At 47.4% G+C, this 12671-nt stretch overlaps 1 protein-coding gene across 1 annotated transcript in view; it reads left to right on the top strand.

The window, feature by feature from the left end:
- LOC114581887 (polyunsaturated fatty acid lipoxygenase ALOX15B-like) overlaps positions 1–12671 on the top strand; it is a 43347-nt gene that overhangs the window by 27119 nt on the left and 3557 nt on the right. The window contains exons 7-13 of the mRNA XM_028702584.2: positions 1158–1301; positions 2533–2736; positions 4000–4086; positions 5841–6010; positions 6803–6924; positions 10228–10328; positions 12028–12198. Coding sequence (XP_028558417.2) covers positions 1158–1301; positions 2533–2736; positions 4000–4086; positions 5841–6010; positions 6803–6924; positions 10228–10328; positions 12028–12198 — 999 coding nt within the window. The remainder of the gene's footprint in view (positions 1–1157; positions 1302–2532; positions 2737–3999; positions 4087–5840; positions 6011–6802; positions 6925–10227; positions 10329–12027; positions 12199–12671) is intronic.

Here is a 12671-nt window from a genome sequence, read left to right as displayed (position 1 = left end):
GTCTTTTCCAGGGAGTCTTCTCTTCTCATGAATCTGTCCTTCTCAGGATCTGTCCTTCCAGTGACCCCTCAGGTCTGATTTCCTTCAGAATGGAGAGGTTGGATCTTCTTGCAGTCCATGGGACTCTCAAGAGTCTCCTCCAGCACCAGAATTCAAAAGCATCAATTCTTCGGCGATCAGCCTTCTTGATGGTCCAGCTCTCACTATGCATATATATGTCTAAAATATCCATAGCCCACCTCTGCAGTAATAGTATCCAAGGCAGTTAACCAAAATAGCTCTAAAGAACCAAAAATGCTGCCTTAATCAGAGGAGTATTGAAATATACTCAGAGTTGAGAGTGGATTTCATGCTCTTTATTCAGCTCATAGTGGTGAGGAGGAATGGAAGTTTCCCCAGAATGTCTGCTTTATATACATTATTCACACAATGAGCCCCACCTGATTGGCTAATTCCGGGGTTCACCTGTAGGTCAATGAGGTTGTGGATTCACTTCCACCTGAAGCTGGATTGGGTGGCACCTGTGGACCAATCAAACTGCTGCATTCTGGACCCTGTTGTTTTAGGGCCAATCAGACTGCAGCATTCTGGACCCTATTGTTCTAGGGCCAATTAGACTGCTGCATTCTGGATCCTATTGTTCTAGGGCCAATCAGACTGGTGCATTTTGGATCCTATTGTTCTAGGGCCAATCAGACTGGTGCATTCTGGATCCTATTGTTCTAGGGCCAATCAGACTGCTGCATTCTGAATCCTATTGTTCTAGGGCCAATCAGACCACTGCATTCTGAATCCTATTGTTCTAGGACCAATCAGACTGCTGCATTCTGAATCCTATTGTTCTAGGGCCAATCAGACTGCTGCATTTTGGATCCTATTGTTCTAGGACCAATCAGACTGCTGCATTCTGGACCCTATTGTTCTAGGACCAATCAGACTGCTGCATTCTGGACCCTATTGTTCTAGGACCAATCAGACTGCTGCATTCTGAATCCTGTTGTTCTAGGACCAATTAGACTGCTGCATTTTGGATCCTATTCAACTCAGTATGTAACAAGTATGGTGGCAACTTTAGTCCAAAATGCTGGGCTGGGCTGACATCAGATGGGATTCAAACTTTCCTCCCTTCTCCAACCCGCTCCAACTCTGTTTTTCAGAAAGGAACCATCTACCTAGCAGATTACAAGTTGCTGGAGGGTATCCCTACCATTCTGGTGAACGGCAAAGAGCAATACATTGCTGCCCCTCTGTGTTTGCTTCACCAAAAGCCTTCTGGAGTAGTCATTCCTCTAGCCATCCAGGTAACTATTTAAAAAAAAAAAACAGGGAAAGATTCAACAGAAGGATTGCAAACAAGCTAGGAGGTTCCCCTCACTTAAGGGAAGTCAAAAGATATTCGATGAGATTGTTTTGATGAATATATGGCAAAATATTGCTCGAAAAAAGATTCGCTCATATGCCTAGATTAACATGTGAAGTACTGGATGGAAGGAAAATTAGTAAGAAAAGATAATAAGAATATACAGATGGTTTGAGAAGATTGCAGAGTGCAAAGATTATTGTAAATTGTATAGTGTGAAGGAAATCGAGGGGGTGGAGGGAAGTGGGAGGAAGGAGAAAAGAATAATATGATGGATTGAGGAAATATAAATGTCAATGTATGGGGGGATGGGGAGGAAATGGTGTTGGTTTTGGAACATCTGTATTGTAATGTGATATGTGAAAACCAATAAATAGATAGTGTTGAATAGTGGGTAGACATAGCAGACGACACAGCGATTTCTCCAAAGCAGCTCTTTATTTGTAAGCTGGAACAGAACTGAACAGCAAACAGCTCAGCCGGCCTGCTTTTATAGGCAGCCAGCTGTCAACATTGTAGCAACAACACCCCAGGGTTTCCCGCCTAAAATAACTGACATGGACCTGAGTGAAAACTATATACACGATACTCCTGGTGGCCAGGGTGAGAACTTCAATACATAACAGATAGATAGGTAGATAGGTAGATGGTTAGGTAGATGGATAGATAGATAGATGATAGATAGATAGATATTCGATGAGGCCAAGGAGGCGGTAGATTCTTGGCGCACAAGGAGTAAACCCTACACAAATCCGGAATGGAATCCCTAAGACAATTCGATGGAGCCTTGTTCACCTCCTTCCATGCTGGTGTCAAACGTCTTGCTCTGCTTTCCTTTGGACCACACCTGTGAGGCTGCGGGGGGACCATACCTAAGACCCGGGGGCCGGATCCGGCCCAATCACCTTCTCAATCCGCCCTGTGGACGGTCCAGGAATCAATGTGTTTTTACATGAGTAGAATGTGTCCTTTTATTTAAAATGCATCTCTGGGTTATTTGTGGGGCATAGGAATTTGTTCATTTCCCCCCCTTCAAAATATAGTCCGGCCCCCACAAGGTCTGAGGGACAGTGGACTTGCCCCCAGCCGAAAAAGCTTGCTGACCCCTGTTCTAGACAGTCTGAAGACACCCTCTGTTGCATCTTTTATTCCATTGTGATTCCCTCTTCCAGTTGAGCCAGCGCCCAGGTCCCCAAAGTCCCATTTTCTTGCCCACCGACGAAGAGTGGATCTGGACCTTAGCCAAGACCTGGGTGCGAAACTCCGAATTCCACATCCACGAGGTGAACACCCACCTGCTCCGTGGACACCTGATGGCGGAAGTCTTTGCGGTGTCGACACTGAGGCAGCTGCCCATGTGCCACCCCCTATACAAGGTGAGAGAGCCCAGAGGGGGTTCAGTTTGGGGCATTTAGCGGCAAGTACAGGGAGGGATATAGGGACGCAGGTGGCGCTGTGGGTTAAACCACAGAGCCTAGGGGCTTGCCGATCAGAAGGTCGGCGGTTCGAATCCCCGTGACGGGGTGAGCGCCTGTTGCTCGGTCCCAGCTCCTGCCAACCTAGCAGTTCGAAAGCACACCAGTGCAAGTAGAGAAATAGGTACCACTTCGGCGGGAAGGTAAACAGCGTTTCTGTGCGCTGCTCTGGTTCGCCAGAAGCGGCTTAGTCATGCTGGCCACATGACCCGGAAGCTGTACGCCGGCTCCCTCGCCCAATAAAGCGAGATGAGCGCTGCAACCCCAGAGTCGGCCACAACTGGACCTAATAGTCAGGGGTCCCTTTACCTTTATGGGGAGGGATGTTTTCGGCATCCTCTTTTATCTTTTGAAGGAAACAAACCGCGTCTGGGGGAAAAGGCTGCCTCTCTCAGAGGAGGCAGCGATGCCACCAGCCTGGATGGCTTTGAAAGAAAACTTTGCCCCCTCTTATAAAAAAATAATAATAACTTGTGGGCATCTCGTGAAGCTGAAAGTTAGAAGATTGGGGACAAATAAAAGGAAGTCCTTCTTGATGCAGTGAATACTTAAACTGTGGAACTTGCTCTTGCAGGAGGTAGTTAAGGCCAACAATCTAAAAGGTAAAGGGACCCCTGACCATTAGGTCCAGTCGTGGCCGACTCTGGGGTTGCGGCACTCATCTCCCTTTATTGGCCGAGGGAGCCGGCGTACAGCTTCCGGGTCATGTGGCCAGCATGACTAAGCCACTTCTGGCGAACCAGAGCAGCGCACGGAAACACCGTTTACCTCCCCGCCAGAGCGGAACCTATTGATCTACTTGCACTTTGACGTGCTTTTGAACTGCTAGGTGGGCAGGAGCAGGGACCGAGCAATGGGAGCTCACCCCGTCGCGGGGATTCGAACCGCCGACCTTCTGATCGGCAAGTCCTAGGCTCTGTGGTTTAACCCACGGCGCCACCCGTGTCCCAACAATCTAGAAGGCTTTAAAAGAGGACCAGGCAAATTCATGGAGGGGGAGAGGGCTATTGTCAGGGACTGGACTTGAGAGGGGTGGGGTGGAGGGGCTGCGAAGGGGAGAATCGGGGAGAACATGCTATGACTTCAGTTACAAGACCTTTGTCTCTGCGTACTTTGAGACCCCCCCTCCATCCTTACACCTGTTCCCTTTCTGCCCCCCTCCAGCTCCTGATTCCTCACCTCCGTTATTCCATCCATATCAACGTGCTGGCCAGAACCTACCTTATCAGCCAAGGAGGTACCTTTGACAAGGTAAGTGGGAGACTCGTGGGACGCCCTTGGAGGAATGCGTGGTGACCCCACCGTGGAATGCCTTCCGCTCTGACCCAGCTCTTCAGGCCCAAGGACACACGGTTATCTTCCACATCGTACCCATTCGACCACAGGGTGATTCGCAGCCGACTTGGGGAGTCTTTTCTGGGGGTGCCTCTCTGTTTTGCAGGGCTCTGAGGGCAGTCTTCTGTTTTGGAAGTGCCCTGCTTTTGAAGACTGCCCGGTTTGGTTTAAGGATGCAAAACCCAAAGAAGGAGATTCAATGGGGAGATTTGAGGTTTCCTCCCAAGAGAGTGAGTGGGTTGAGCCACAGCCCCCCCCCCCCGCCAGATTTAAATGCATTGGGGATAGATCCCAGGTTAGTCTTCCTCAGAAGCCGATAGATGTAGCTAACTTAAGCCTGTTCGTTTCAGTGGATGTGCTCTGAGTACAAGTTAACAGGGTACAACACAATAACACAATTTAGTAAAAGGTAAAGGGACCCCTGACCATTAGGTCCAGTCGTGGCCGACTCTGGGGTTGCGGCGCTCATCTCACTTTACTGGCCGAGGGAGCCGGCGTGCAGCTTCCGGGTCATGTGGCCAGCATGACTAAGCCGCTTCTGGCGAACCAGAGCAGCGCACGGAAACACCGTTTACCTTCCCGCTGGAGTGGTACCTATTGATCTACTTGCACTTGACATGCTTTCGAACTGCTAGGTTGGCGGGAGCAGGGAAGGAGCAACGGGAGCTCACCCCGTCGCGGGGATTCGAACTGCCGACCTTCTGATCGGCAAGTCCTAGGCCCTGTGGTTTAACCCACAGCACCACCTGCACCCCACAGCCCATTTTAAATTATGCCAATTCTTTCCTCTCTCTTTTTTGTAAAGTAGTTTTTATTTGGTTTTTTAAAAATATAAATTTATAACAAAATCAATTAAAAATCTGTATAAAGAGATTACTCTGAATCTCACGACTACCCCCCACCCCCTATATAGGTCCTAATATCAATCAGTCCATAATACACATTTTTTTATCCATCTAAATTGTCCATAGTTTTTGTTACATTTGTTGTTGTTGTTTAGTCATGTCCGACTCTTCGTGACCCCATGGACCAGAGCACGCCAGGCACTCCTGTCTTCCATTGCCTCCCGTAGTTACATTACAAGTGTGATTAAAATCCTGCTAATGTTTTCATCTGTTTGCAATGGTCTCCTGAATAAATTATAAACAAATTCCCATTCTTTTTAAAAGTTCTTGTCCTCTTGGTTCCTGATCTTCCCAGTTAATTTTGCCATTTCAGCACAATCCATCAACTTGGTCTGCCATTCTTCCCTGGTCAAGATTGTTTCTTCCTTCTATCTCTGGGCAAATAACATCCGTGCGGCTGTTGTCGCGTACATGAACAGTCTTTTCTGGTCCTTTGGGATCGCGGTACCTATAATTCCAAATAAGAAAGCTTCTGGTGGTTTTTTTTAGCAAATGTTATTTTAAACATTTTTTTCATTTCATTATATATCATCTCCCAGAAAGTTTTTATTACCTGACACCTCCACCACATATGACGAAAAGTACCTAGATTATAGCAATTGTTTCCAAGTCTATACTTGTAGATCAGCACTGGCAAGTGTTAGATTATACACGAGGCTGCCTCTGAAGACAGTTTGGAAACTTCAGCTGGGGCAGAATTCGATGTGCCTCATTTTGGAGTGTGCTGAGTGGTCTTCTCCCCTCTCCACCCGCTTTCTGCCGCAGGCCATAGCGACCGGGCGCAGAGGGTTAGCTGTGCTTCTTAAAAAGTGCCTGGACAACCTGACCTACACGGATCTGTGCCTCCCTGAGGATATTGAGGCCCGAGGAGTCGGCTCGCTTGCCGATTACTACTACAGGGACGACGGGCTGAAGATATGGGATGCCATCGAGAGGTAAGAGAAACAGGATTCGCTGGGTGCTTTCAGTGGAATGGCTGGAGTCTTCTTCAAACATCAGCCCCATGCCCACCAGTTCCTCGCACGGCACGCCTGATCTCAAACTCTGCTCCCAGTTTCCAGAGTGGTTTGCTGCCATGTATGGGGTGGGGAGAGCTGCTACTCAAGAGAAAGGCATCAAAGCACATGTACTGCACAGACACGAATCCTGGGGATGGTAATTCCCACCAAGACCGTATAACACCGGTCCTGAAAGACCTACATTGGCTCCAGGACATTTCCGAGCACAATTCAAAGTGTTGGTGCTGACCTTTAAAGCCCTAAACGGCCTCAAAGGCCCAGTATACCTGAAGGAGCGTCTCCACCCCCATCATTCAGCCCGGACACCGAGGTCCAGCTCCAAGGGTCTTCTGGCAGTTCCCTCCCTGCGAGAAGTGAGGTTACAGGGAACCAGACAGAGGGCCTTCTCGGTGGTGGCGCCCGCCCTGCGGAACACTCCACCATCAGATGTCAAGGAAATAAACTTTTTAGAAGTCATCTGAAGGCAGCCCCGTTTAGGGAAGTTTTGTATGTTTGATGTTTTAATATTCTGTTGGGAGCCGCCCAGAGTGGCTGGGGAAATTGTTGTTGCTGTTGTTGTTATTGTTATTATAGTTCACGCCTCACAGAGCTACAATTCACAGCACCCTTAAACTCCCAGGATTATGTACGGGATGCCGTGAACTTTAAATGTGTGGTGTGTGCATAGCCTGCCTGGGGAGCCGGCCTAACTTCTCATTTTTCCCACAGCTTCGTCTCTGGCATCGTGGAACTGTACTACAAAAGCAACTTGTCTGTCCAGAGAGATTACGAGCTTCAGGCCTGGATCTGCGACATCTTCACAAAGGGCTTTCTGTCCAAGCGGTCGTCAGGTACTCCGCCAAACCCATTTCCTGCTGCTTCCCTGTTCTGCTCGCTGTTTTCCTTCCTTCGGGACTTGTTTAGACAGCCCGTCACATTTGGGGAAGCCTATAAAAAGTATCCGCTTCCCCACAGGCCCCTTAACTTGGCGGAGGAGCACAAAATGTAACGCTGCCACGCGGCTAACAATACCTCTGGTGTGCAGTCAGCTGCGATGCACCATTTCATGGAATCATAGAATTGTTGAGTTGGAAGGGACACCCAGGGTCATCTAGTCCAACCCGCAGGAATGTGCATTTAACATGAACATCTGTTTTATTATGCTCTTCAGCCACGTCTGAGCCCCAAAGCAAGTCACAGTGTGAAAACGCACGAAGGAAGCTGCAGTTAGATTGGGGGTACTTGAAGGGTGTTGCCAGAAAAAAATTAAGGTCTTATATATAATAAATGTTCATAAATGTACCAAGCAAACACATACATAAATATATAAACCACATGTCTGAAGCAGCACAGGAAGACAGTCCCGAAACCATTTTGACTCCCAAACTGACTAAATGATTTCTCTGCAAAGTCAAATGGGAAAGCCTCCCCATTGTCTTTCCCTTCACAAATCCTGTCTTAAGGGTATGTCTGTGTATGAATAGGGTGAGCCTGTGACCTGGCTCAGGAACTAAGTATTTATCATTACAAAAGACTGGCCAGGCTCCCCAGGGTATCCAATCAAGTAAGCATTAACAGGTAACCTGCCAGACAGGAGATAACGCACTCAGATTTCTGTTGTAGACCACCCTTTCTATGATGTAGGTATGATGTGTCTGGGGGTGGTCTTGGACTCCAGGGATGGCAATTTAAAATGTCTATATAAGGGCAGGCACACCTGGGTTCTGGATCCTCCTCCTTTCCTGCGTGTGAGGGGATCACCCTGTTGCAACAGATCAATAAAGATCAGGCTTACTAGCTGCTTTGCTTCTCAATATTCTCTGGCTGGCCTCTGTTATTTTCTCCGACTGATGGAGAACCTACAAAGGACATTATAAGGGCTCTTGTGTCCCCCATAAGGGAAGAAGGGCAGAATTTTGTTTAATACAGTGTGTAACAGCAGAGTCTCCAGACCCCTGGCAGTAGAAGCTGTAGATCAGGTTCCTAGGCCCTTTCCTCCAGTTGATGGGGGCAGGAGGAGAAGCTGAGGTACTTGGAGTGACGAGATTTTTGTTGGGGGGGGGCAGCCAAATGTTTTGTTGTTTTTAAAGGAAATCAAAGTTGTTGAGCTTTCCCCCTTGGATGGAAGCCAGGGAGTCCAACACTAGATGGCGCCAGAGACAACAGCAGGCGGATTCTAGTTTTGTCTCTGTCCTTTTCCCTACTGAAGTTCTGTAACGCCACCAGTGCTTCAGTGGGGTCACGAGGGAAGGGAGGAAGACCCGATCCTATTTCTGCTCTAGGGTCCCTGTCTCCAGCCAACCTGAATAAAATATTGGGGGGGCAGGCAAGCATCACCCCATATAATAGATCACAAGACCTCTCGCGCTCTCTTTCCCTCTCAAATACACACACACACACACACACACACACACACACACACACAAACACCCCTCATTTGTGGTTTTTTATAATAATTTTTATTGCGTTTTCAATTTTATCATAATCGCAGTTTCCGTACATAATTCAATAAACTCAAACATTGCTCTAACCGAGCACGACCTCCCCCCGCCCCTCTTTCTGACTTCCATACATAATTACATTATTCTTATCATTTCTATAACCACTTTTTCCCCCTTCCCTCTTATTTTTGTATTTCCCCTCATTAAATGTAAATCACTTCCTTGTATTCTCATTACAAAACATTTCAACTCATACCTACAAACGATTTCAGATGTTTACAAAGTTCTTTCATATAGAACATAAATTTGCTCCGGTCCTTTTGAAACAGTTCGTTGCGCTGATTCCGGATCTTCCCCGTCAGCTTTGCTAACTCTACCACACACACACCATTTGAATGGCTAACGGCCATCAACTTTGGGGCCTCTGTTTATAAACCTCCAACGAAGGAGGGAAACCTCCTTCCAAGGGGTCCGCCCCACTGTCAAAATCAAACATGCTTTTAAAAGCACGACTCCCTTGCAGATATATGGTACAAGATTAAGAAATGAGTCCCAAGAACAAACATTTATGGGAAAATGGGATAAATATAAGATATATGTTCAAAAATATAGTAAAGGTTCGCTATCTATACAGTGGTGCCTCGCAAGACGAAATTAATTCGTTCCGCGAGTTTTTTCGTCTTGCGATTTTTTCATCTTGCGAAGCACGGTGTCGGAAAAGTTTTGGAAAAGCTTCAAAAATCACCAAAGTCTTCAAAAACCTCAAAAAAGGCCACCACACCGCTTGCTATGAGTTGTTCCTCGAAGTCAAGTCGCAACTGTATTAACGGTTTTAAGAAAAAGGAAACAAACTTGCAAGACTTGCGAAGCAAGCCCATAGGGAAAATCGTCTTGCGAAGCAACTCAAAAAACCAAAAACCCTTTCGTCTTGCAAGTATTCCGTCTTGCGAGGCATTCGTCTTGCGAGGTACCACTGTACTAGCATTCGATTGACGTTGGAGAGAAATTGAGTTGAGAAACAAGATCAAGGGTACATATTGATATAGGAATGTATTAGATAAAAAGAGGGCGAGCCCCGGCCGCACCGGCCCTAAATAGGGCAGGCCATGCCTACCCAGCCACACGATTGGCTGGCTGGGTAGACGACGCAGCCGGGATTCCCCCGGACTCGCAGGGGCTGGAAACAACCCCTGCGCACGTGGGGTGGGCGTGAAGCCTGCAACCCCACCTCCTCCCCAGCTCGGAAGTGGCTTTAGATAAAATGTAAAGAAATATACAATAATAAGAGTACATTCATTTGTAAAAAAAAAAAAAGAATATACAACGAGATTGACAGGAATTCCGTAGTGTTGGTACAAATATTATTTTGAAATAGCTTTATGTCTTTGTTTTTTTCTTTTTTCTTTCTTTAGGTACATAAATTTGATATATAAACTTTGTATGCATGTTGGAAATTATACTATAATATGCCCTGTAATGTAATATGATAATGTATACATATGTGACATAAGAACGTTAATAAAGAAGAAAAAAGGGATTTGGGACCCAAGATGCGTGGTTGGGTTAAATCCCAGACTGGTGGGTTTGAGCAAAAGATGGCCGTGGCTCGGACTCGCTGGCTCTCACGGTCCCCTTGCAACGCTACAGCTCTATGATTCTCTGTTTGGTGGAAGATACCTGTTGTAAAGGACTTGTCCTCTCGCTTCCCTGCAGGCATCCCTTCCTCCATCCGCTCTGTTCCGGAACTCATCAAGTTTCTGACCATGGCGATCTTCACGTGCTCAGCCCATCATGCGGCCGTAAACAGCGGGCAGGTAAGTGATTCCGCTCTCCTTCCTTGCCTGAGCAGGGAGTATCTGTGTCAGGGATGTCTGAACGCACTGATTCCCATTCTGAAACACGCTCGTCTCTTTTTTAGGTTTCACAAGTTTGTTCACACAAATAAAACTCTTACAAATATTAGAATTGAACACAAGATTCTTCCGAATCTTTGGACTTCCCTTCGCGGGTTGTTTAAATAACTTTGTTATTTAGTCATGTCTGACTCTTTGTGACCCCATGGACCAGAGCACGCCAGGCACTCCTGTCTTCCACTGCCTCCCGCAGTTTGGTCAAACTCATGCTGGTAGCTTCGAGAACAGTGTCCCACCATCTTGTCCTCTGTCATCCCCTTCTCCTTGTGCCCTCCATCTTTCCCAACATCAGGGTCTTTTTCTTCTTCTCTTCTCATGAGGTGGCCAAAGTCTTGGAGCCTCAGCTTCACGATCTGTCCTTCCAGTGACCACTCAGGGCTGATTTCCTTCAGAATGGAGAGGTTTGTTCTTCTCGCAGTCCATGGGACTCTCAAGAGTCTCCTCCAGCACCAGAATTCAAAAGCACCCATTCTTGGGCGATCAGCCTTCTTTATGGTCCAGCTCTCACTTCCAGACATCACTACTGGGAAAACCATAGCTTTAACTATACCAGGGGTCTGCAACCTTTAAGACAAAAAGAGCCACTTGGATCCATTTCCGAAGGGGGGAAAAACTGGGAGCCGCAAAACCGGGAAGGTGACATCGGGACGGTGTGTGACTAACACTCGCACCGCCCCATGCGACATCACAGCCAGTACAGTGCCCGCCACAGTGGGGAGTGTCGGGGCGCACAATGCGCCTCCTCCCCTCGCTAGTATCCGCCCCGGAGCCGCGGCAAAGGTGTAAAAGAGCCACATGCGGCTCTGGAGCCGCGGGTTGCAGACCCCTGAACTATACGGACCTTTGTTGGCAAAGTTAAATAAATTTACCAACTGCATATTATAAGTTGATCCAAATTACAACCCTCCGTTCTATCCAAAGTCTTTGTGTCATTGCAAGTTATTTAAAGCCCACCAGAGAGTTCATGTGTTTACAGCTTTCTTTTAAGTACATTCTATGTTTGCCCCATTCTCTACTGAAGTTTTGATCTTCCTGATTTCTGATTTTCCCAGTCAGTCTTGCCATCTCTGCATCGTCAAATGAAATCATCTGCCAGTCCATCCTCATAGCTATCTTCTCATCTTTCCAGCTCCGAAACGTGCTTGTCACAGCAGTGCTTCTGTTCCACTGCAAAACAAAATAAATTCCTTCCAGTAGCACCTTAAAGACCAACTAAGTTAGTTCTTGGTATGAGCTTTCGTGTGCATGCACACTTGTATCTGAAGAAGTGTGCATGCACACGAAAGCTCATACCAAGAACTAACTTAGTTGGTCTTTAAGGTGCTACTGGAAGGATTTTTTTTTGTTTTGACTATGGCAGACCAACACGGCTACCCATCTGTAACTGTTCCACTGCAGTTCGACTTTTGCAAAATGCAAAAAATAAAAATGCAATTTGTCTGGCTGCCTATCAAAAAAGATCCTTTCTGATCTTTGGGGATAGGAAAACGAAACAGCAACCGAAAGGAGGAGTGCTATGGTCTTCTGTTTTTAAATCAATAGATATGCGCTGAGTTTGCAGACTCTGTTTCACTTTCTTCTGTCCTCCCCTGGGCTGCAGTTTGAAATGGGTGCCTTCATGCCCAACTTGCCATCGTCCATGAGGAAACCTCCGCCAGACGTTAAAGCCCCAGTGACGCTGAAGGAGTACCTGGACATCATCCCCGAGATGAACACCACCAGCCAAGTCCTCGCCGTCATCTGGGTCTTGCGGAACGAGGATTTTGACATGGTAAGAATGTCCAGAATGCGGCAGCCAGACTGGTGACTGGGAGTGGCCGCCGGGACCACATCACACCGGTCCTGAGAGATCTGCATTGGCTCCCAGTACGTTTCCGAGCACAATTCAAAGTGTTGGTGCTGACCTTGAAAGCCCTAAATGGCTTCATCCCAGTAGACCTGAAGGAGTGTCTCCACTACCATCGTTCAGCCGAGACATTGAGGTCCAGCTCCGAGGGCCTTCTGGTGGTTCCCTCACTGCGAGAAGTGAGGTGACAGGGAACCAGGCAGAGGGCCTTCTTGGTAGTGGCGCCCGCCCTGTGGAATGCCCTCCCACCAGATGTCAAAGAGATAAACAACTACCTGACATTCAGAAGACATCTTAAGGCAGCCCTGTTCAGGGAAGTTTTTAATGTGTGACATTTTAGTGTATTTTTGGTCTCTGTGGAAGCTGCCCAGAGTGGCTGGGGAAACCCAGCCAGATGG

Source organism: Podarcis muralis, chromosome 13, assembly GCF_964188315.1.
Source record: "Podarcis muralis chromosome 13, rPodMur119.hap1.1, whole genome shotgun sequence".
In the NCBI taxonomy this organism is placed as follows: Eukaryota; Metazoa; Chordata; class Lepidosauria; order Squamata; family Lacertidae; genus Podarcis; species Podarcis muralis.
This window is presented reverse-complemented; position numbering and strand designations above follow the sequence as displayed.